Below are 24614 nucleotides of genomic sequence, written 5' to 3'. Positions count from 1 at the left end.
CCACTTCCATGGCTAACATACAATGCATAGTAGATAGTTTTCCTGATCTCGCTTCACTTTACCCACTCTTCGGTTTCTGTAGCTCTCCGACCACCAGACGCACTCGCATTAGATGCTTTTCATTTTTTCAATCTCAGGTTTTCTATAGCCTGTCAAACCATTTCATCTTCGTGAGTAAAATTCTTATCTATTGACATGGCAATTTATATATCAACACAAATCTTGTTTATCTAGTTTTTTCTTTATTTTGCTTATGCAACCAACCTAGTTGTGGTTCTCTACACACAAATCCGACAAATACAGTTTTTGCGCTATCAAGTAATTTTAATTGATGTGAAATCTTAGGGTGGGTTTAGACTAGTGATATATTCATGTGAAGAAATATGATGAGATTTATAGAAATCGCATCAACCGTTTACACTAGCGTGAACTTCTATAATGAATATATTCATATTTTCGGTGAATTTATTCACCTGAAGTTGAACTGCATCCAACTTTAGTGATTTCTCACCAGTGAGAAATTCACAAGCGTTTACATATGCTTAATTTATTCATGTTATATATATACCTCGAATAAGTGTATCATATTTATTCTCACCCGTTTACACCTATTTTCACGTGAATAAATCCATCTATAGCTATAGATCTCCCTAATGTAAACCCGCCATTAGTACTCGGGGGTCGTCGCGACGCGCCATTTTCTCACATCCTGGTGGTTTCAGATCCCAGGCCTAGCGGTTGCCCTTATGCGCCAACATTTTAGTGGGATTCTTTAAACACCGTAGATATTGGTCCTAACATGCCACTTTTGGAACGTTTTCCTTGCGTATCTTGAATTATGAATCAGGCGGTTGTCCCAACGCGCCAATAATTTCAATTTGGGTGGTTTTCTTTACGCACGTTGTTAGGTATTGTTTGTTCACTGTTCGAGTGATAATGATAGAAAGATGGTGATTAGTAATTTGATGGTGCGTATCACGATAGAAGATGCCTAAGAGAAATGAGATGAAAGCCGCCCTCTGTGGCCCTGGACTAGGTGACTACTGTGTTATGTACGGATAAAATAAGGAAAGAAAAAACCTCATCAATGTAATATAAGATAATTATCATTATCGAAAACAATTATTAAGTTTTCTCACCAGAACAAAAAAGTTTTATTTTTTATAGAGAAAATATATTTGAAATGGAAAAGGTAATTTCATTTATAATTCTTACTTTCTAAGTGTTTACTCAACCCATTTCCATTTTCGCTTTAAACCCAACGAAATGCGATGCTACATGCCTCAATGCGAATTTAAATTGGACATTGATATCGGTCATTGATATGAAATTTCACGAAGCAACCAACATAAAAGTTCCAAATTTAAATTTTATTTATATTTTATCAAACATTAGTTCTATTCAGTTCATTGAAATATCATTTTTCAATAAATTCATCGAAAGATTCTTATTGGAACGAAAATAAAAAAAAACACTTATCGCTCCCTACTTATTCGCTAGCACGTATGCAATCAGCAATGCCCACGCTAGTTACAATGAGCACTATCCATTTGTGCGCGTCGTTAGTCAAATATCGACCACGAGGATATCTACATGCTGATTTCCCCCAGACACCTTGGATTTGAAATACATGTCGGCAGAAACAAAAGCTCCCTCTACTTTCATGTAATTGCAATGCCGATTTCCCCCAGGCAGCTTGGTTTTCATGTCTCTGTTAGGGAATACACTTCGATGGGAACAAAAGTTCCCTCTACTTTGATGTGCCGATTTCTCCGTATCTTCAATTTCGACCAATCAGAACGAGGTATTTCCGTTTGGAGATTTTTTGATTGTTTGCCAGCTAGTTTCATATGATATTAATATATTATCAATTGTGATGAATTGTTATGGAGTGCTCAGATCGATTGATGCAAATGTCTCGTAAATCCATCAGGAAATAACTGACCAATAATTGTAAGTACATGAGCCGCCGCATGTGTCGTCAATTTCGACCAATCAGAAGTGGGTATTTTCTTTAGGATAGAGGTTGAGATTTTCCAATTTTTCGATGGTTAGTTTCATGACATATATAATTTTATTCAATGTAAAAAATTGTTATGGAGTGCCGAAATAGATTGACACAAAAATCTCAACAATCCATCATGAAATAACTGAGCAATAAGCATTTGAAATTGGACAATTTTCACGATTTGCTCGATTTTCGATTTTTAATTTGTACCCCAATATGTTCCCGAAAGACGTAATCCTACGTCAAAAAACGAACGCAATAAAATTTCGAAGTAAGCGTCTTCTAATGATGCACGCGATGTTGATGCAGTGAAAAGCGCTCGCACTGAACGAGTCTTCGCGAGTGTGACACCGCATCGAACAACAGCGAAGTAGGCGATTTCAACGCGTCGGTCGAACATGTAAACGCCGTTACCCAGGCAGCAACCAAATCAAGCTCTCCCCGCTGGTTGTGAGGCGGTCGCTCTTGACAAACTCATCAGCGAATTCGCATCGAAGGGTGTTACAGCAGGGTACAAGCTGTATGGCATAATTCCGTCTTTTTCCAAGCAGTTAACATTGTTTGTTTTCCGTCATCATAAGGGCTTCGTTGGTGCCTTTGAGGATGTATCAATGCATTAAACTGACGTTATGGCGAAGCAGACGTTAAGATTGTGCGCCAAAGCGTTATAGAATGATATCCGAAGATATAAACAAGCGACTTATATAAAATAACAGCGTAGTTCTACGTCAACAATGCGGTCGTATCTTGGACACAACCTCCTGTAATTTTTGACGTAGGACTACGTCTAACCGGAAGATATAGGGGGTGAAATGGAAATCTAGGCACTGAACAAGTAGGAAAAAATGCAAGATTTGGAACGCTTATAACTCGAGCATTTCTCAATAGATCGCAAAGGTTTTTGGATCAATTAATAGGAAATATATCTACGCATCTATCATAACGAATAACATTTCATTCTTCTTGAGATAAATAATTGAATAATTGTGAAATATCAAGCATTGTCAAAATGCACTATGTGCCCATTTTTGATTGGTCCATTTTGTGCTCCTCAAATCGTACCGACCAAAACGGGCAACCAGAGCAGCAGCGAAATAGAATGAAGCACGATTGGAAAGGAAAACGAAAAAAATGAACGAAACATTGGTCGCAGTCTCACACATGCGTAATTCTCGAGCCAGCCAGTCAGCTTAAAAATCCCCGCTCCGCTGCCTTAACGATCATTCTCATTCAAACCGTACACCACATCGGTTCGCATCACAACACATAAACAAACCAACCCAAGCAGTCATGTCTGGACATGGTAAAGGAGTAAAAGTGAAGGGAAAGGCAAAATTCCGCTCGAACCGTGTTGATCTGGAGTTCCCCGCAAGGGTAGCTAGGCCGAGCGCGTTAGTACCAGTGCACCAGTCCACCTAGCCGGCGTTATATAGTTTCGGCCGCCGAAGTGATCGAGTTAGCTGGCAAAGCTGCTCGCGACGATAAGAAAACCCGCATTCGGAACAGAACGCATTCGGTTCGGTGGAGATCAAGACAACAGGCAGTTGCAGCGAGTGGCGAGTGGCAAACACAATCGCAAAACGGCATCAGGTAGCAGAAGAAAAAAGTTTGTTCTTTATACAAACTGCTTTGGTGGCAAATCTAGAACAAGGTGGCATCGAGGGCGTTCGAAATGGTTTTTTTTCGAAACCACGAGTACTAAGTTTTCTAAATTGGAACCATTCCATAAAACAAGGCGCTTTTCAGGGCCATTAAACCTTCCAAAAAAGAGTTTAGGAAATACAATTCAATGCTTTCTAAAACAATATCCAAAATAATAATAAAACACAAATTGATTTTTTCATAATTTGTTTGCCAGGATATGATGAGTATGTGAATTAGGCAGTTGTTCTGAGCTTATTGATTTTCACCAATTCTTAAATTGCTTCTAGATTGAAAGTACAGTAATTTACACTTATCTCGACATTTAGCTAATTGGACGGACCTGCAATGCGACATATTTAGTTGGACATTTTTGTAAACATAGAGTTCGGGGTCCAAATTATGACCCCACATTGAAAGTCGACACTGTACCACTGTCATCGCAAATGTTCAATTACAGGTTAAAATTACCTCCAATCCGATACTGAGTGGTGGTAATGCGACGTGCCATTGAATGTAATTTACTGTAAAATATGGCACAAGCTGGATGGGAAGAAATTTTCCAACTGTGAAAGCTGTGGCGAGTGGCAAATGCAATCGCTAAACAGGAAGGTTTAGCCGAACAAGATGGGGATATCGAGTGATAACAAAACAATAAACTCTTTAGATTGAAGATAATTTTGTGATCCTGAAAAGGACCCTTTTTAGCCTGCATGTGAATCCAACGAGCGAACAAATCGTAATGAATGTATTTTTTGCCATCGCTCCCTTTTAACGCTCATTCGTTCGTCTCGTTGGACTCGCCCCTCTGGCTTCTTCTTCTTCTTTTTGGCTTTAAGAGGGTTTAAACTTTTCAGTTCATTCGCCTCTAGCTCTGAGAAGAGCCGTTGAGCACCAGTCTTGAGGAGGCTGATGAAAAAGAAGAAAAAACCACATTCAGCAGACTTGTCTGTTCAGTTGTAAAACCGGGCGAAGGTAGGAAAAAATCCTATGCCATGTAAGATGTTTAATGTAAGCTGTAACGTAATTGTATTGTTATTAATGAGTACCAAAGCAGCGACAAAGCATCGTAGAACCTAGCTCTAGATCAAAAGGAAATGTAGGGGGAGGGGGAGGTGGGGAGGATAAGGAAAGGAATGGTAAGGAAAAGGGGTGGGATAGAGTGGGAAGGAATGATGTGATGTTGGATGATTTATAAATGTAGTTGAATTTTAATGGTGTTAGTAAAATGCTGGATAAGTATGAATTAGTGTGGTTAGAATTTAGTAAACAAAACAATAATATATTTAAAAGGTATGCTGTTTGATTATATAGTACTGCTGCATATGCTGGAAAAAGTTAATTTGTGAGTTATATATGGAAGATGTTTTATGTTTATATATTTTTATTTGTTTTAATATTTTGTATGTTTTATGTTTATAGATGCATACACATACATACGCCAATTTATTTGTTAGATTGTAATTTTGTACATATACCTGTGCATGCATGCACATGTATATGTATACATATATATATATATATACATTTTATTTATTTATATCCCTCTGGCTGAGTCTGCCGATTTGTCTCTATCCTGTGAGTGTGTACCGCTAGAGTATAAAACACGCGGACCCCAAAAAAATATCTTATTTTCTTTCAAACCGTAAACCCGTGTGGTTGTACGGCATCGGCATCGTGGACGTAACAAAGGAGGACAAGTTAAGGGAAAGGCAAAGTCTCACTCGAACCGTGCAGGTCTCCAGTTCCCTGTTGGTCGCATTCATGATTGCTCCGCAAGGGTAACTAGGCCGAACGGATTGGTGCCGGAGCACCAGTATACTTCTTCTTCTTCTTCAATGACACTAACGTTCCTAGAGGAACTTCGCCGTCTCAACGTAGTATTACTTGCATCATTTTTATTAGTACTTAGTTGAGATTTCTATGCCAAATAACACGCCTTGAATGCATTCTGAATGGCAAGCTCTAGAATACGCGTGATCACAGTGCAAGTCGGAGGAAATTTCTTTGACGAAAAATTCCCCCGACCAGAACGGGAATTGAACCCGAACACCCGGCATGTTAGTTATGACGCTAACCACTCGGCCAAGGGAGCACCAGTATACCTAACAGCGATTATAGAGTTTCGGCCGTCGGAGTGCTCGAGTTGGCTTGCAAAGCTGCTCACGACAATCAGAAAACTCGCATCAAGAACAGAGCAGCTTCGGTTCGGCGCTCATCAAGGCAACAATTAGTTTCAGTGAGTGGCAAAGTGTTTCTCCGGCACGTCGCATTAAATGTAATTTACTGAACAACATGTCACAAGCTGGATGGGAAGAAATTTTCCAACTGTGAAAGCTGTGGCGAGTGGCAAACGCAATAGCTAAACAGGAAGGTTTAACCGAACAAGATGGGAATATCGAGTGATAACAAAAACACAACACCAAAGGTTCTTTTCAGAACCATCAACATATTCATAAAGAGTAAACAGTAAACTAATCTATTTTTCAGGTAGATAGATAGGTATTCACGTAGGAGAAGAAAATAAAACAATATATTTAAAATATATATTTAACAAAAGCTGCCCCCTTTGTATAGTCCTACGTCACTCCGGTTATGTCCCCGACATTACCCACCCGTCTTTTTTCTACGATTTATACTCTACGACTCCACGTCGCACAATTGACAACACTTTTCTAACAGACCTCCCTGTGCAAAGTGATTCCATTCTTTTATAAAAAAAACCGAATTTCTCCTGGCAGGATCGCTAATGTGAATATTGTTATGATCCCGAAGAGTATCTGGTGGTTATCTCGTATTTAACAAGGTTCACCATGCACAGGGAGACGATAGCTCGGTATGCCTTACCTCACTTGTTCTGGTGGCGAGACTGGGCCCCAACACAACGGATGTCAACAAACGTTGCTTCGAGCAGTGTTCCCGAATACATCGTCAAACAACTAACAGAGGGGGAAGGATATCAATTATGTCAAGCCTCATGTGCACCTCATATATATATATATATATATATATATATATATATATATATATATATATATATATATATATATATATATATATATATATATATATATCGGTTTCGAAATTTCTTACACCCCAGTATAGAAACGAAAGACCAACGTGAAAAACAAAAAACCGTAATTACCATTCCTTCATGCTGTTTGTATTTTGGAATTGTTATGGCGTGATCTGCTGGGAGTTGTTGTATACACGCAAGGAGTCGATCGGCACCGATATCAGGATCAGCTTAGCATAGTGGACGAGTAGTTGGCCAGATCCCATGTCTCATCTAGCTAGAAAACCCATACCTTTGTTGTACGATAGTGCGCTTCCGCATAGAGCGTGGGAGACAGTCCGAAGGTGCAGGCATTAGGTTTTGAGGTGTTAAAGCATCCTCCGTATTCACTCAACCCAAGCTCAACAGACAACCCTTGTTCAGGTCTATGAACAATCGTATGAGGAATAAGGAATTCAGCTCAAAGCAGGAGGTCATGGACTTCCTTACGGAGTATTTCATCAGCTTGTCAGATTCATAGACCAGCTCGAGACAACGTGGAGCAAATAGTAAATAGGATAGGATGCTGCTGGAAGCCATGATGTGGGCTGGCCTGGTACATCTTTTATTATTTCCTACATGATCCTTCTTATACCCCCCCATATATTCCTGTTAGACGCAGTCCTACGTCAAAAATCAAATCGGGGATAAAAACGCACAAAAATACTCACAAACAAAGGTTCACGTCAAGTTTGAACACTTTTCTCATAAATGAATGACAACAACTTGCTTGATTGAAATTGTCAGATTGGAATTTTCTTGATGATGATGCTTAAGAAGAATAAGAAGAAAACAAACTATCTGTCATTCAGCTGGCTCCTCTCTCTCAGATATAAACAACACAGTGGATGTCAGGTATAGCAACCCGTACATGATTGGGCTCTTCTGTCAGGAAAGCATTAAGGTGATGAGAAATATGCTATTAGGCATGATGTTTATTTGCAGACATATCTCATTTCTTGACTAGGCGAATCTAGACAGAATTTCCTTCTGCCCCTGAGCTTCTGAAAAGCAAATGAGGACTAGGCTCTGCACAATGCACATATCAGAATGTTCGTGCTGTTTATTTTCTAGGTCATTTTCCAGGATACCGGTAGTTTGGCACGTTGTCTTCGAATAGACCACATTGGAGTGCCAGGTGTAGGCTGCCTTGACCAAAACGGTAAAGCCTCCCATAATGTGCTTTATGAACTATGTGCATAATGACCTAAATAAAGGATCGTCTCCTATGTTTCAAACTAACCGGGCAATCGATGGAACACAGGTTTGCTTGCGAAAGCCCGCCGCTTTCGACGGCGGATCATGGTAGCTCAATAATTATAGTGAACGTTTGAAGTGAAGTGAAGTTTTCCAAGTGCAACTATTATTACCATTTGTCATGGGCTAAAAACCCCTGCAATACAACACATCAATAAATTATCCAAAATGCCATCCGCCCTGTAAAATATAAACAAATATTGCATAAGCAAATTAAATTACGTCCATATGCGTCAGCAACAAGTGCAGTCCTCGACCTATGTTAAATTATCTCTTTCCCCTTACTTCCAGCCGCGTGGTCCCGACCGAGTGGCAATGAAACGAAGGGTTTCAAATTGCACTATCGGTTGAGGGCCATTGCCAACTGAATATTTGACAATGCATTTTTACAAAACCAAAGTGTGATTCTCCCGCTGTCTCATTCACTTACATGATTATTATAGAATAAGAGTAGGATAGAATTAAGCTGAACAAACTGTGTAAATCCATATAAATATCCGACATCAATAAACGAGAGACAATTGCTTTTGAGACCTTCTACAAGCTTAACTCGCGAGTTTGAGGTCCTACTAGTGGATACCGTTTGGTGCTACCTTTCTGGTCCACTGTAGGATACCTTATAAGTCAAAAGAAAGCCTCTACAAGATTCTCAAGCTAACAGTAAACTTTTTGAACAGTACATGGCGACCGTCCGAGATGCGAAGCCTGCCTAAAGTGAAAAATAAATAAATAAATGAAGTGAAGTGCGATAATGACGATTACTAAAATAAATGAAACATTAAGAAGACTAAAACCCGCGAGTGAAGTGAATTTACCAATCCTTATAGACACAAATATAAAAAGCATTTCTAGCCTGTTGAAAGCGCTAGAGGAAAAACAATATGTGGAAGTGATAAAAAAGTTCAAAAATTCGTGTGCAGTAAAAATTACCGAGAAATTCAACATGGTAAATGTACTGAAACATCCCATACCCACCAAAGCAAAAAACATTCGAGCACACGCAAAAAAGTTAATGCCCATTGAACATGGACAACTAATATTAACTACGAGTAGAGGCGTAATGTTACAACGACGAGCAATGTCAGAACACGTCGGTGGTCAAATCATCGCGTTCATATGTTAAGTGCATTTTGAATACAATAGTCTCTTCGTCGACGACGGAAAAGTGAACTATTTTGGTGTCACAATTATTAGCAAGTGGTACAAAACGGTGCAGCGACCTATACAGTGAGACAGTGAGATAAATCAAAAGTGAGCAATGGGGCTAATAAGTTCAAAAAAGAAACAAGACAATACTGGCGACGCCCAGGTAACCATTTTAAACAGTTTGGAACAGCACACGCTGTTCCATGAAAATAGCGAATTTCTCCTATGGATAATACTGGCCATACTATTGGTATCGGCTGGTTTGAAAATATATGAACAGTACAAAAAGTGCACGCGCGCCGAGGCCCTCAAAGCTGCGAGGTCAGTTGCAACATTACAAGTGTGAAAAAACATCGTTTTATGTGAGAAACGAAGATACTGTGAAGTCATCGAAGTGGCTAAGCCAATGGCTTATACGAAAAGCCTCTCGCACCGAGGGAGGCCCAGCAGACACCACGAATAACCCACTGCTTGATCGCACCGATAAGCAGGTCACAACCGGTAAGGAAGGATATCAACACACCAATGTGACAACTCTAAACGCATCAAGCAACAAGGTAAAAGAAATGAAAGACAAATGTTTATAACTACATAAATTTAAGAGATATGTTTTAATGGAAGCACAAATACTAGAACTAGAGGACAAAATATTAGTGCTAAAAAATTTGCAATCGCACTTAAAGAAAAATCCTAATAGGAAATTCCTACAAACTACATTATTATCAAAACAAAGCCTACTAAAAATAACCTACAATGAAGTGATTGTAAAATTAGCTAAAATTGAAGAGCAATTATCATTAACACAGCTCACATACTATACGAAATTAGCAAGGAACGACGAAATTTATGTAATTATTACCCAAAAACTAACCTACTCCCCAGAGAGGAGAATTAAGTTTAAATCGCTAGTAAACACAGTGATATTTTGTAATCGTACAAAATTATTATACGAATCTAAAATGGCTAGCGTAGTAGAAATAATAAAGGTAATCACGTCCCTGGTTCCACCTTACGATGGAAAACCAGATAAACTTAATAACGTAATATCGTCGTTGCAGGCGTGTAAGCCACTGATCAACAACGATAATAATGCAGCAGCAATACAAACAATCCTTTCACGTATGGAAGGAAAAGCACGAGCTGCAATAACAGAAACTCCAAACAGTATCGACACCATCATAACAAAACTGAAAGAAAAATGCCAAATTTCAGTCGAGCCGAACACGTTAATCGCGAAACTAAATGCAACTAAGCAGAGCGACAGTTTCGTTAAATTCTCAGAGGAAATTGAAAAACTAACTCTCAATTTGGAACGTGCGTATTTAAACGAAAACGTTCCACTAGAAACGGCTACAAAACTTGCCACGAATGCTGGATTAAAAGCATTATCAACTGGCGCTAGAAACAACGAAATAAAACAACTACTTAAATACAGAGAATTCAACTCTCTAACCAAAGCAATAGAAAAGGCTTCAGAGATAGAATCTGAAAAATTACTAAGTGATTCAGCAAAAGTATTCGCTTACAATAAACGAAACAATAACAGAGGACCGGGAAATCAGTCTCAAAATAGATATACGTATCAAAATAATAAATATGGCAACCAAAATTACCAAAATCAAAATCGTGGATATCGAAATCCACAATTTAACAATCCAAATCTGCGCCAACAAAACAGAAATAACCAAACACAACAAAACAACTGGCGGCAAAATTAATTTACCAATCAACAAATTAATTCAAGATCGCCAAGAAACCAAAATTTTAATACAAATTTCAGACCTCCTGCTGGTCGAAACTTTAATCCAAATGTTTATTATATGACCCCGGAAAACCAACTGGCCCCCGAACAGATACCAGTTGGGGGTCAGCATATTATTCAAGACCAACAAACTATGTCTGGCCAGCAACACATTATGCAACAGCCACAACAGCCACGACAACAACTAATGGTAACCAATTTGCAAAACCATCGACAACAAATGGAACTTTCAACATAAACACAACTTTTTCAAATTTTGTGGTTTTGAAAACAGAAGTCGCGAATTCTGAATGTACCTTTCTAGTAGATTCAGGAGCCGAGATTTCAGTATTTAAGCCTACAAAATTAAACTATAATGTAATAATAGACAAAAATCAAACATGTTTAATAACAGGTATACAACAGCAACCAGTAAAAACTATTGGTACCATTGATATACCACTGCAATTAACTGACAACTTTATCATAAATCACAAATTTCAAATTATCCCCGAATGCTTACCCATACCTACAGACGGAATTTTAGGACGAGACTATTTAGCAAAATTTAGATGTATAATTGACTATGACACATGGACTCTAACTAACTCAATAAGCTCACAACATATACAAATCCCAATTCAAGATAAATTAAACGAAGACATAATTATACCCCCACGATGTGAAGTTTATAGGATGATAAAATTAAACGTCCCAAACCAAGATTATGTTTTACTATCTACAGAATTACAATCAGGTGTATTTTGCGCAAATTCCATAATAAATCCACAAAATCCACTCATAAGAATTATCAACACAACAGACAATACAGTAAAAATTAAAGAAAACTTTACAAATTTTGTCCAACCTTTATTTAATTACGATATTCTACAATTTAATCAAGTTACTCAAAACAACAGAAACGAAAAATGTTTAGCTGAATTAGACTTGACAAATTCCCCTACTTTTGCGAAAGATAAACTTAACGAATTATGCAAGAAATACAACGATTTGTTTGCCCTTCAAAATGACACTTTAACTTGCAACAATTTCTATAAACAAAAAATTAACTTGAATGACTCGACACCAGTTTACATAAAAAATTATAGAATACCAGAAGTTCACAGAACAGAAATAGACATACATGTACAAACAATGCTCGACGAACAAATTATTCAACCATCTAACTCACCATATAATTCCCCAGTATTGCTAGTACCCAAGAAATCTACTAATAATGACAAAAAATGGCGTCTTGTCGTATATTTTAGGCAATTGAATAAGAAAGTAATTTCAGATAAATTTCCCCTACCCCGAATTGATGATATACTTGATCAATTGGGTAGAGCTAAGTATTTCTTTACGCTTGATCTGATGGCAGGTTTTCACCAAGTTGAGCTAGAGGAAAAATCAAAACAATATACAGCTTTTTCGACAAATTCAGGCCATTATGAATTCAATAGACTACCTTTCGGACTTAATATCTCACCCAATAGTTTCCAGCGTATGATGACGATAGCTCTCAGTGGACTACCGCCAGAATGCGCATTCCTATACATCGACGATATCATAGTCATCGGATGTTCCATAAATCATCATTTAAAAAATCTAGAAAAAGTTTTTCAAAAATTAAGACAATATAACCTCAAATTAAACCCAGCTAAATGCAAATTCTTTTGTGCAGACGTTACATATTTAGGACACCATATTTCAGCTGAAGGTATACAACCTGATAAAACAAAATTTTCAGCCATTCAAAAATACCCACAACCACAAAATGCTGACGACGTCAGAAGATTTGTCGCATTTTGTAATTATTACAGAAGATTCATCGCACATTTTTCAGACAAAGCAGCTCCACTAAATGCCTTGTTGAAAAAGAAAGCAATTTTTAATTGGACTGAAGAATGCCAAAATTCATTTGAGATATTGAAACAGGAACTTTTGAGCCCTAAAATACTACAATTCCCAGATTTTTCAAAACCTTTTATCCTAAGTACAGATGCTTCTAAAATTGCATGTGGCGCTGTACTTGAGCAAGAACATAATGGAATTAGATTACCAATAGCCTATGCCAGCCGTAAATTTACAAAAGGCGAAAGTAACAAATCAACAATAGAACAAGAACTTACAGCGATACATTGGGCAATTACATACTTCAGACCATATCTTTACGGACGGAAATTTACAGTAAAGACTGACCACAATCCATTAGTACATTTATTTAGTATGAAAAATCCATCATCTAAGCTGACACGAATGAGACTTGATTTAGAGGAATTTAATTTCGATATCGAACACGTAAAAGGGAAACAAAATGTCGGGCCTGACGCTCTTTCGCGTGTCGAAATCAATCTTGAAGATCTTAAAACAATGTCGATCTTGCCAGTGCAAACCAGATCTATAACCAAAGATAAACCACAAGCTCAAGTTAATGAACAAATAGATAATAAGACTGATCACCTCAGAGCCTATGATTCTATTAACAATATTGATGCTTTTGATATACCTAAAGTAACATTTGAACTAAATAACACTGAAATTAATATTTACATCAAAAATAAAAACCTGAAAAGAATTCTTGCTCGAGCGCAACTATTCTATTACAAAGGTATGATAAATTTTATAGAATGCATACAACTTATAAACGATATGGCCAAAACAATGAACTTAAAGAAAAAAAAAATTGCAATCAGTGTAAAGGATCCAATATTTAACATCCTTCCCGGGAATGGAACATTGAATGAAGCAAATAATACTACATTGAATGGAATAGAAACGTTTAAAAAAATATGCAATGATAATTTAAGTGACGTCACGATAATTTTATACGTCCCAGCTAAAGTGCTGAAGGATGAAAACGAAATACAACGATTAATAAAAGAAAACCACGATACCCTTTTAGGAGGCCACGTCGGTATTAACAAACTATTACAAAAACTAAGAAGAAATTACTTTTGGAAAAATATGAAAGACACAATCTCCACTTACGTTAAAAATTGTGTTCGATGTAAATTAAACAAACACACAATTAAAACAAAAGAAGTATTCGAGAAAACTTCAACACCAATTAAAGCATTTGACCTTGTCTCAATGGATACAGTAGGTCCATTAACAAGATCAAATAGAGGAAATCGTTACGCATTAACAATACAATGCGATCTAACGAAATATATTATAACATTACCAATAATAGATAAGCAAGCAAAAACCTTAGCTAAAGCAGTAGTCGAAAACCTTATCTTAAAACATGGTTGCCCAAAAGCAATAAAAACTGATATGGGCACCGAGTATAAAAATGAAGTATTCAAAGAAATATGTACAATGCTTTCAATAGACCAAAAATTCTCAACAGCATATCACCCAGAAACTATAGGAGCCTTGGAACGAAGCCATCGTTGTTTGAATGAATATCTTAGACAATTCATTAACGAACAACAGGATGACTGGGATTCATGGCTACCATTTTTTACCTTTTTCTACAACACTACGCCACATACAGAACATACTTTTTCACCATTTGAACTAGTTTTCGGAAATCAAGCAAATTACCCCACAGACCTAAAAAATACAACAATCGTAGATCCAGTTTATAACCATGACTCATATCATAAAGAACTAAAATTTAAATTACAATTAGCTGCTCAAAAGGCCAAATTTCTATTAGATAAATCAAAGCTTCAAAGAATAACAAAACAGTCAGAACAGGCAAACCGAATTAACATACAATTAGGAGACAAAGTTTGGTTAAAAAGAGAAAATCGTAGAAAACTTGATTCGGTGTATACAGGGCCTTTTGAGATTGTTGAAATTAAGCATCCTAACGTGACTATCAAAAACCAAATATCAAATGATGAACAAATTGTACATAAAAATCGTATAATTAAACAGTGATTAGAATAAGTAGAACCGAGCCTAACCTCGAAAAAAAAAGAGAAAAAAAAATAATAATAAAGAGGTAGGCCCTGTGCTAGATGTAAGAAATTCGGTAATTAAGTTTAATTAGAAAAAATATTCAAAACACTCAATTTACAACAACAACAAAAGATCAAAGCAAGTTTATAAAAGTAGAAATTTACACTATTACTTTTAAACACACAATTTATAGAGGCAACTGGAGAATCCTTTTTAGAATGATTTCATTTCATTTCACTCCATTACACCATTCTTCCAAAGAGGGAAGGTGTCATGGGCTAAAAACCCCTGTAATACAACACATCAATAAATTATCCAAAATGCCATCCGCCCTGTAAAATATAAACAAATATTGCATAAGCAAATTAAATTACGTCCATATGCGTCAGCAACAAGTGCAGTCCTCGACCTATGTTAAATTATCTCTTTCCCCTTACTTCCAGCCGCGTGGTCCCGACCGAGTGGCAATGAAACGAAGGGTTTCAAATTGCACTATCGGTTGAGGGCCATTGCCAACTGAATATTTGACAATGCATTTTTACAAAACCAAAGTGTGATTCTCCCGCTGTCTCATTCACTTACATGATTATTATAGAATAAGAGTAGGATAGAATTAAGCTGAACAAACTGTGTAAATCCATATAAATATCCGACATCAATAAACGAGAGACAATTGCTTTTGAGACCTTCTACAAGCTTAACTCGCGAGTTTGAGGTCCTACTAGTGGATACCGTTTGGTGCTACCTTTCTGGTCCACTGTAGGATACCTTATAAGTCAAAAGAAAGCCTCTACAAGATTCTCAAGCTAACAGTAAACTTTTTGAACAATACACATTAAATAGGATTTTGTCATCAAGTACAATAACATTTTAGTGCTCGTTTTTGTTTTATACCAATTTTGTATACACGTATTTTAATTTGCATTATAATATACTAAACAAAACATGTAAAAATATACTACGTTATGTTCTTATGTAAGATAAACCTTTATACAAATGTTAAGAGCTGTGACTACATCATCCAGTGCGTTAATGTATTGTACCAGCCAAACATTCAATACTATTTAAATTTTATCCAAAACATTTTGCTTCACATAACTGTTATAAATAGTTTCTTGCTAACTAATACTTAGTAATAACTTTTCTTTCTTCCAAAAAAATTGTTTTTCGTTAATCATCTTTTATCTTATTTGTAGTTAATAAAATCGTCAATGTGACGAAACTAATTCCGCTAACATCATATTTAAATGACAGGCATTGATGATGATTTATTGATTCATTTTGAATTGTATTTATTTAGTTTCACACCAAATTATTCGGATCGTTTACCACTGGTTATTTACATATGCCATTTTCAACAACATTGTGTTATAAAGCATGATTTCTAGAGCGCTCTATTGTGCTTATATTATCGATTGTTTCATATACAACTTTGCTAGAAAATAACACAAAAATGTAATGCATTAAAGCCAGTTCTGAGCGGTGTATGACATACATGGAACTTTGTTTGTGCTTGTGTTCAAGTAAACTCATTTTGGGTATCTGTATATTGGTTATAGAAAAAGTCGATAGCGTTATCTTTATAGATGACTTCAATGGCGAATAGCGCACGAACTGTTCCAGTTATCTATTGGCAATATTTGAAGAACAAAGGATAAACTTGAGCTTGTTGTACCGCGATTGTAAATATAAGAACACTATAGGAGAATTCGTGAATAAAAACAATTCCTGGTGAAGGTGCATCATCGAAAACTTTTATGCGGAAGCAGTGTTTGTAGAGAAAATTTTAATATTGAAGACACATTGAAGACGCGCTTTAATCGCTAGAGTTCAGTTACATTTTTGAAAAAGGTGTTCTATTTTATTATTTTTTGGCCATTGAAGGATCTGAGCAAAATCCATTTGGACTAACGTCTTATTCAATTGATTATAGAATGTATATTTGTTTATCATAACGGAAAGTATAAAAGATCACTGACAATAACTAAGGAACAGTCAAAAGCTTTGCGGAGCTATTTGTATGCTTTGCAATTGAAATCATCTATCGGACATATTCCATAATCCAATACGATAAAATGCGAATCAAAAACTGAATTTGCGAAAAGTTCGGTTATATCCGTTTCGTTGTAATCTAAATATAAGTCATACTGATGACCAAAAAATCTTGAACAATAACAGAATTTCATCGAAACACTTTACTGATTTATTTTTTCGTTATACTCAACACTTTACTTGCATATAAATTTTTCAACATTTTTATACCGTTAATTCATATTTTAGATGCCCGATTGACATATTACTGAAAGGTTCCGAATATGTTCACGAATTATCAATATGATATTCAACTTTCAATAATAATGTTCTGATTGCTATATTTCATGGGAAATTATTCGTATTTTGATATTTACGCGAATCAGTTTCATTTCTATTATTTGTGAATGTAGATAGATTGTTGATTATCTTTTGAGGCTGGTCTTGGTTGACTCACAAAATATGCTGTTAGTCGGAATTTGCAGCTATTGACAGCTAAAAAACTATGGTCAAGTTATGTTAGACATGTGAATCGGCTGCATTTTTTTAGAACGAGAAAATATATTGAAGATTTGAGTATACTTTTCAAGTTTAAGGTCAACATTTGAATAATAATAACATAATACCAAAACGAAATATGGACAAACGTCTAACACTTCAACGTTTCATTCTAGGTTTTCAGTGTCGGTTGAAAATAAAATTAAGGATTAAGGATTCCAAATCATGAGTGAATTTATATATCTACATGCATTTCATTGCACATTCGTTACTCGTAAACGTATTACATTTCAATTGCATTATTGTTTTACAGTTAAATAATATTTTTATTGGTAAATATGCGTCAATGGATCTTATTATGAATTTTAGTCAGTAACATTTGTCAAAAGGCCATGAAGACTGACTCCATTCGTACCTTTGAAACAAGCTCACGGAATGGAATTGATGTATAGATAAACCTAACTCCACTTATTTAAAAAAAACTTAAGCGCTGTGATGCCACGCTTTAACAAGTTTTATACTAATCTTATATAATCTGAATACAAACAATTGCTTATCGCGTATATCTGAAACATATACGCTATAAATTTAAAATTTGATTTGATATTTAACCATCTACATATAGATGACTCTTTCAATAGTTCATTGATTTTTTTGAAGAACTAGCCTTACATTTTACCCGCCATTGTTTTCTTCAATTCTTCATAGCAGTGACGTTATATTCTATACTTCCTGTCGCGATATTTTATACTAAGATTATTGTTACATTCAGTGATTTTCGAAAACCTCATATATTCCTGGTGGCTTCCTATTACTTGAGCCCAACATTAATTCAATTATCGCGGATGCAAAAATATAGCCTTTATCTTTGGCTTGTATGTGTAGAGGCTTGTCTCCAGTGCTTTTATAGGGCTTTGGTAATGATTGCAGGAACAGTTGCTTTATTTTATCGACGATTTTCTATCAGCCGACGTTATTCCATATACTCGCTTTTTTTAGAAAATATTTACCATTTGCTCTTTATTGATGTATTCATACGTATTAATCAATTCTTATTTGTGTTGCTTTAAATTTGTGTTTGTCGTTCATTATTATTTGTCGGCAGTTTTCAACTGATCGTTTTTTTATTACAATCTATTTCAATAATCTAATTAACTGCTAACGTGATTTACATTTTTTTCGTTTTAAAAAATCTTATAAATTTAATAGATCACCTATATAACAAGTTCTTATATCAAAATTTAAGTCATTATTATTGCACTATTATGTGTGGAGCCGATAGTAGCACAGTGACTGTAGCAATAATCGTAAATAACGTGAATACAAAAAGGCAGAATCTGAAAAATAGAAAAGAGTTTATTTTAACAAGTGTGTGATGTTACTGAAATCAATCCCCAGAATATAAATACAGTAAAGAGAGAACACATTTTGTGTATTAATTCCAACATATGCTACTAGGAGAACTTGTTTGCCGGACGTATCGTATAGATCAGGGATGGTAGCCCGGTAGTCCGCTATCTATCGGTCGCCCGCGTATATATTCCTAGGCGCCCGCCAGCTGGTCTAGGATAGTGTCACCTCCAAACGCAATGGATTAAATATATAATATCTTTTGCTAACCTTAGTAAAACATATCAGTTGTAAGAGTAGATTTTTCTTCATTAAAAAAAATGTCACTAGGAACAATTCCAACAAAGTTTTCTTCAGGATACTATTTGTTAAATGACCAATTGAAAATGCTGGAAACATCCGGCATAAGGTTTCGAAAATAAAAAAAAAACTGATTTTTTAGGGAAAACTTCACCTTTGAAGACTGCGAATGCGAGTTTAAATGCAGTATTGTTATTTTAATTTTAAAACTATGATAAGTAATGTGAATTAATTGTGCAGATTTCTTTCTAGAAATATAGTCATGAATAGAGCAACAGTGATGGATGAGAAAAATAGAAATTTGTAAATTAAATGTTGGCCCCTATTATGTAATTACAGGTGAACAGGACTTTGCTGGTTAGCTCTATTTTGCTATTATTATTATATATACAGTCGGGGAAAGTTGTCAGCATATATTTTTTTGTTTGGGAAACATTTCGGCAACGTTTCAAAATATGAAATTCGTCGATATTCGAGAAAGAACTCGATTCAATAAGATTTTATTGATTCACAAAACACGAAAGTTTGGTCGGTGTGATAGTTATATAGATCGAATCGACCGTTCGATTGAATTTACATAGTAGACTCCAATATTTCCGATAGAGGGTTCTTATACCTCTAGGTAATTGAGGAATACAATTATCATCTTGAGTGAATTTTTATGGAATATAAATGATTTGTATGTTCATAAATGACAATTTTCTTAAAAAAATCAACGATATTGATTGATGAGACATTACAGAAAATAAAGTATTACTTATCAATTATTTAGTAGCCGATAATTATTTTTATTTTATAGAATAATTTATCATTGAATATTGATCAGTGTGACCCATGTTTTTCCTTTAATTAACACGTTGAGCCCTACGTCGGTCCCCAGGGGCGGACGTTGAGCTTTTTAGTAGGAAAGCGCTAACTGACCAACTAGAATTTCAGACTATTTTCTATTCATGCAATAAGTATCTTTGGGAGCTGGGACCTATACAGATATTGCTATGTGATGCGAATAAAATGGAAAGCACATCAATACAAATTCGGGGCGTAACGTGTTAACCCACCTATACTCGACCATACAGTCTCATAGACAGACCAAATTTTGTTTTGAGGAGGCTGAATTAAAAGACTGGTGAAACTGAATGAATGAAACAAACTGAATGAAACAGAGACAAGCACAGAGACAAGCGCAAGCGTGCTCGAGTATACGGGTTATGATTTTACGCGCGAGTACAGGAGTGTTAAAACTTTGTTTTATTCTGTAGTACTACGTTCTTTTTCTAATGCCTTTTTGATACAGTCAACGTTGGTAGACCGCCGCCTAACATTTGAATAAATAGTCGCCCGTAATGGCTTAAAGTTTGGCCACCCCTGGTATAGATCGTATCGTAAGGTCGAGCACATAGTAAACGCGGTGCGGTGCGATGCGATGCGATGCGATTAATTGAAGCTCATCGTGTGCTATGACATACTGATCGCTTTAGATCGCGCGTTTTTTGATGTTTCATTCCACTCCATTCTAAACAACTAAACAACCTAGCACAAGGATGCCAGATAAAAGTCTTCATTTTGTAAACAGTTGAATTGTGAGATCGTTCTTATTTGTGAACATGGTAAATGGAAATCCCTTAACGTAACGTTTTAATTATATGCATTATGTAAATTAGAATAAAGTTATATAATTCATCGAACCAAACGAAAATAATAATTTCACAACTTAATCTTTATTTTCGTTCGATGAGTTCGGTTGTGAAGATATTAATGAAATTCGTCTGGCAACCACCACTTGCGCGAACGCATCGCATCGCATTCACTATGTCCTCGGCCTAACTGTGTTAAACAAAATTTCTTATTTACCGTCCCTGGGTTTTTTTCTGTCTTCTTCACCCCAAGGCACTTCTATAAATGTATAACAGGTGAAGCAACATCATCACTTCAATGAGAAGGGGATTACGGTTTGTGGAGCGGGGGTTGTTTGTTTTGTTATTGCTAGGATACGCCATTTTGCATTTTCACATGCGAGAGTAGTGGATGAACTGAATGAGAATAAAATTCTACAAAATCATCTCTTCTTTTTCACATAAATTCGCGAAAGCCGAACATAGTAGATATCGTTCCAATAAGCGTTGTGGCAGTTTGTAGAGAGTCGCCGGCAGCTGTTTGTAAACAATACCGACAGCAATTCCAATATGGCTGAAAGTGCATATTTCATATGATTGTTTCACATGGTATATATAGAGGCGCCTTGCTCCATCTTTAGGGCATCCATATACTAATACACAGCATTTGACAGCGTCAAACATGTCCGGGTCGCAAATGCAATTTTTGAGACCACTGTCACTCGCGAGAACGACCAAACTCTCAAGCTGGTGTAAATCAAAGCGCTTAACATACTGCCAGGTGGGTCAAAATGTGAAAACCACTTAACAGCCGTGAATTTACAGGATGACATTAACACATTTCTTAAATAAAAAATAATGAATGAAAATTTACTTTTCTGTTTCGAAAATGTATTCTATGCAACACAGTATTACGTCATATTGAACTGAAATTGTTTTTGATTATGATTTTATATTGAAATGGGGAATTTTTGTAAATGTTGTGTGTTGTGAAATTTATAGCTAAATGGTTAAGAGAGCCTGCCTTCTTTAAATTTTCGCGAATTCGACGATTGTTTCGAGTTAAATATGATTAGCGAATGGGCGAACCTTGTTCCATAGATCTGCCTTTTTTTAGTTCGTGTCGCTGGTCCTAATGTAAATTTTGAGCGCGATCTGTCATTTGGTTTGTGTTTTGTGCTCGGGGATTTTTGATATGGAACATTGAAAATGTTGCAAAATACATTTGGTATTTTGCACCACGATAATGTTCAGTACTGTGAATGAACTTTTAAACAAAAATGGCACGAATGTGAACAAGCACCATACTCCCAGATATGGCCCATGTGACTTTTTCCTTTCTCAAAAACTCAAATTATCGTTTCGTGGAACACATTTTGACAGTATTGTAGACATAAAAACGAATTCGCTGTGTGAACTGAAGGCTAAAAAAAACGTTTCGACATCTGGATTTTTTTTTTGTGAAAATTGTATTGTTTCAGAAGGGACCTATTTTGAAGGCGATAATATAAATTCAGATAATAAATAAAGCGTTATCTTTGGAAAATACTAATTCCCGGTATATATTTGACGAATATATTATATATCAGTAGCCGTTTAACTCTCCTATTACACTTGAAGATTCAACCTTCAGGGTTAAACTAGAACTGTGACACAAACATCACAGGATCACAAATACAGTATCACTATCACAAATACAGTAGTCGTTCACTATCTGGGTGTTATTTAACTGGACTGCTCTTTAACTGGGACTTGCGTCCACTGGGCTGCAACTCAGTTAAAAAGCAGTTGTGATCAATAATATACGTCATATTCATTCAGAAGTTATAAAAATTGACATTATTTCGAAGTTTTAGTGGAAACCTTTTGTGTCAATTTCACGATGTTTAATGCTGAGAAAGTTCAATGAGGAACGTTACAATGTACAGATCAAATTGAAACGTTCTCAAGCGCACGATTTTTTTTCAGTGCCAATCAAACAATGCATCGATGTTCCCCTTTGTCTTATTGCTATTTGACATGTCAGCCCAGTTAAGTGGAAGCGAGTGGAATTCGGAAACTAGGTTGCCCTTCCAGTTCTGTTAGCGAACAAGTGCTGTAGTGGTAGAAAAATGCTATCAAGTACTTTTTCCCTACTAGAATGTGGACCAATCTTTGAAAGCACATCATCTCGAACGGAGGCTCGAGAGAGTTCCAAAAAACCCCTGTTGATTGACTTGATAAATCGTTCCAGCGATACCTCGTGTACCTGCAGTCGTGCAATAGATCCCTTCTGAAGTCCACTAGCATCTCTATTTTTATGCCTACTTCATCGGGGTGACGATTGGGATACGGTAGTGAAGATTCGGGACTTAATCGCATGCTGACAGGGAAGGGGGCCCAAACTACGAATCGAGGGGATAGCCTATCGTGGCGCTGACATCGATTCAAACCACTATCTGTTAATAATCAAACTGCGTCCTAAACTTCAGTCGTCAATGACATCAGACAAAGCTCAGCGCTGGATACCGTCTGGAATAGAAAGAGTATGAAGGGATGGACCTGCTTCAGCGCTCTTGAGAATCTCGGAAGTTTTTCAATAAACTATACGCCACGCAAAAAGCTTTGGGCAAGAAATATATAGGAGAAACAAAGAAGGCGACATCTTGTTGAACAAACGCTAGGTGATCGAAAGGTGGAGGCAGAACTACGAGGAACACTTGGACAGCGCGCAGGCAGGTCCTTGAGTATGAAAGTAAAGCTGACATGAAAAGATGGCAGTAATTGCTCAATGTGGAGCTGGAGGAACACATTCGATGGTTGCGGACTTGTATACCCGACTGAAATACGATTTAGGATTCATTGGGATTGGTACCAATGCGTCTAAGACTAAAAAAAGCAGGAGGGGCTGAGTGTAGTAGTGTAATCGACGGCGTCAAGTTCGAGGTGGTCGGCAAATTTATCTACCTGGGCTCAACAAACAACTGACAATAACAGCTGACGATTTTTGATGAATCGTGAAGTGTCGACATCTGTCAACCAAATATTGTTTGTGTCAAATACTCGTTTTTGAGTATTGAAAAACAAATAATTTTTTTTTCTGCGTTGAAAACGTCGAGTTCGTTGCAAATAGGCACCATTTGCGAGATGTTTTGATTTTTATGTTTCCATTGGACGAAAAGTGCAGCTGTAGTGCAGCATGCTTGTGGAAGTTCTTAGCATATTGATTCCACTGGAGCCATCATTTCTCAGCTTGAAGAACAGGATGTTACGTTTGTGTTCGGTGACTATAATCAGTCTGGTTTAGTGCGGAACATCCTGTCGAATGCTCCACCTTCTATTGACTGCTCACGATAATGGTTTTCGACTGCTTCCTCGGCCTCACTCGATGGATTCAGTTTCCGCAGCGCAGATCAATTTAGTGTTGAACAGGATTAGCCGCTTGCTCGATCTTCTTCTTCTTCTTGAATGGCGTTGACGTTCCCTGTGGAACTTTTGTCGTCTCAACGTGTGCATTAACTAGCGTCATTTATTAATACGTAGTTGAAAATTCTTAAGCCAAATAACACGCCTTGAATGTATTCCGAGGGGCGAGCTCTAGAATACGCGTGACCACAATGCAAGTCGGAGGAAATTTCTTTGGCGAAAAATCCCCCGGCCAGAACGGGAATCGAACCCGAACACCCGGCATGATAATGTGAGTCGCTAACCACTCGGTCACAGGTGCACCACGATCTAGTGCTAGTAAATGATGCAGCTTCATCAAGGTGCTCGATCACCGAGCCCGCCGATCCAGTTATCCCGCTCGACACCGATCATCCAGTACTAGAGGTTGACGTCAATCTACCGTCGCCAACTGGATTTGAAGATGTGCCTCTATTTACAGAAAGCTGATTTCGCTACATTACATCAAGCCACTGCTCAAGTCGACTGGGAATTTCTGAAGACCATCGAGGATATGGATGCTGAAGCTGCCAGGTTTACTGATGTCGTAATTCGCATCATCGCTGATTGCGTACCTGCGCGGAGGACTGCTCAGAAATCAGTCTGGGGCAATAGACGTCTGCGAGAACTGAAGAG

General features: G+C 36.8%; 2 protein-coding genes across 6 annotated transcripts in view; one reads left to right on the top strand and one right to left on the bottom strand.

Moving 5' to 3' along the window:
* Positions 1-7515: 7515 nt before the first annotated feature.
* LOC129773769 (uncharacterized) lies at positions 7516-10825 on the top strand. The gene is made up of 2 exons (XM_055777413.1): positions 7516-7608; positions 7672-10825. The coding sequence occupies exon 2, from the start codon at positions 9722-9724 to the stop codon at positions 10823-10825; it is 1104 nt and encodes a 367-aa protein (XP_055633388.1). The 5' UTR covers positions 7516-7608; positions 7672-9721.
* Positions 10826-15666: 4841 nt separating this feature from the next.
* The window catches only part of LOC129778432 (neuronal acetylcholine receptor subunit alpha-7), a 117861-nt gene continuing 108913 nt past the window's right edge, over positions 15667-24614 (bottom strand). For all 5 annotated transcript variants that reach the window (XM_055785324.1, XM_055785321.1, XM_055785323.1 and 2 more), the window contains one exon: positions 15667-18629. In XM_055785324.1, coding sequence (XP_055641299.1) covers positions 18545-18629 — 85 coding nt within the window. In that variant the 3' untranslated portion in view covers positions 15667-18544. The remainder of the gene's footprint in view (positions 18630-24614) is intronic.

The sequence above is a fragment of the Toxorhynchites rutilus genome, chromosome 3 (assembly GCF_029784135.1).
Source record: "Toxorhynchites rutilus septentrionalis strain SRP chromosome 3, ASM2978413v1, whole genome shotgun sequence".
NCBI lineage: Eukaryota > Metazoa > Arthropoda > Insecta > Diptera > Culicidae > Toxorhynchites > Toxorhynchites rutilus.
The sequence above is the reverse complement of the archived record's forward strand: the minus strand, read 5'-3'. Positions and strand labels throughout refer to the sequence as shown.

Coding starts and splice junctions, on each gene's coding strand:
- LOC129773769 (XM_055777413.1), top strand. CDS start 9,722: ATGGAAGCACAAATACTAGAACTAGAGGACAAAATATTAGTGCTAAAA.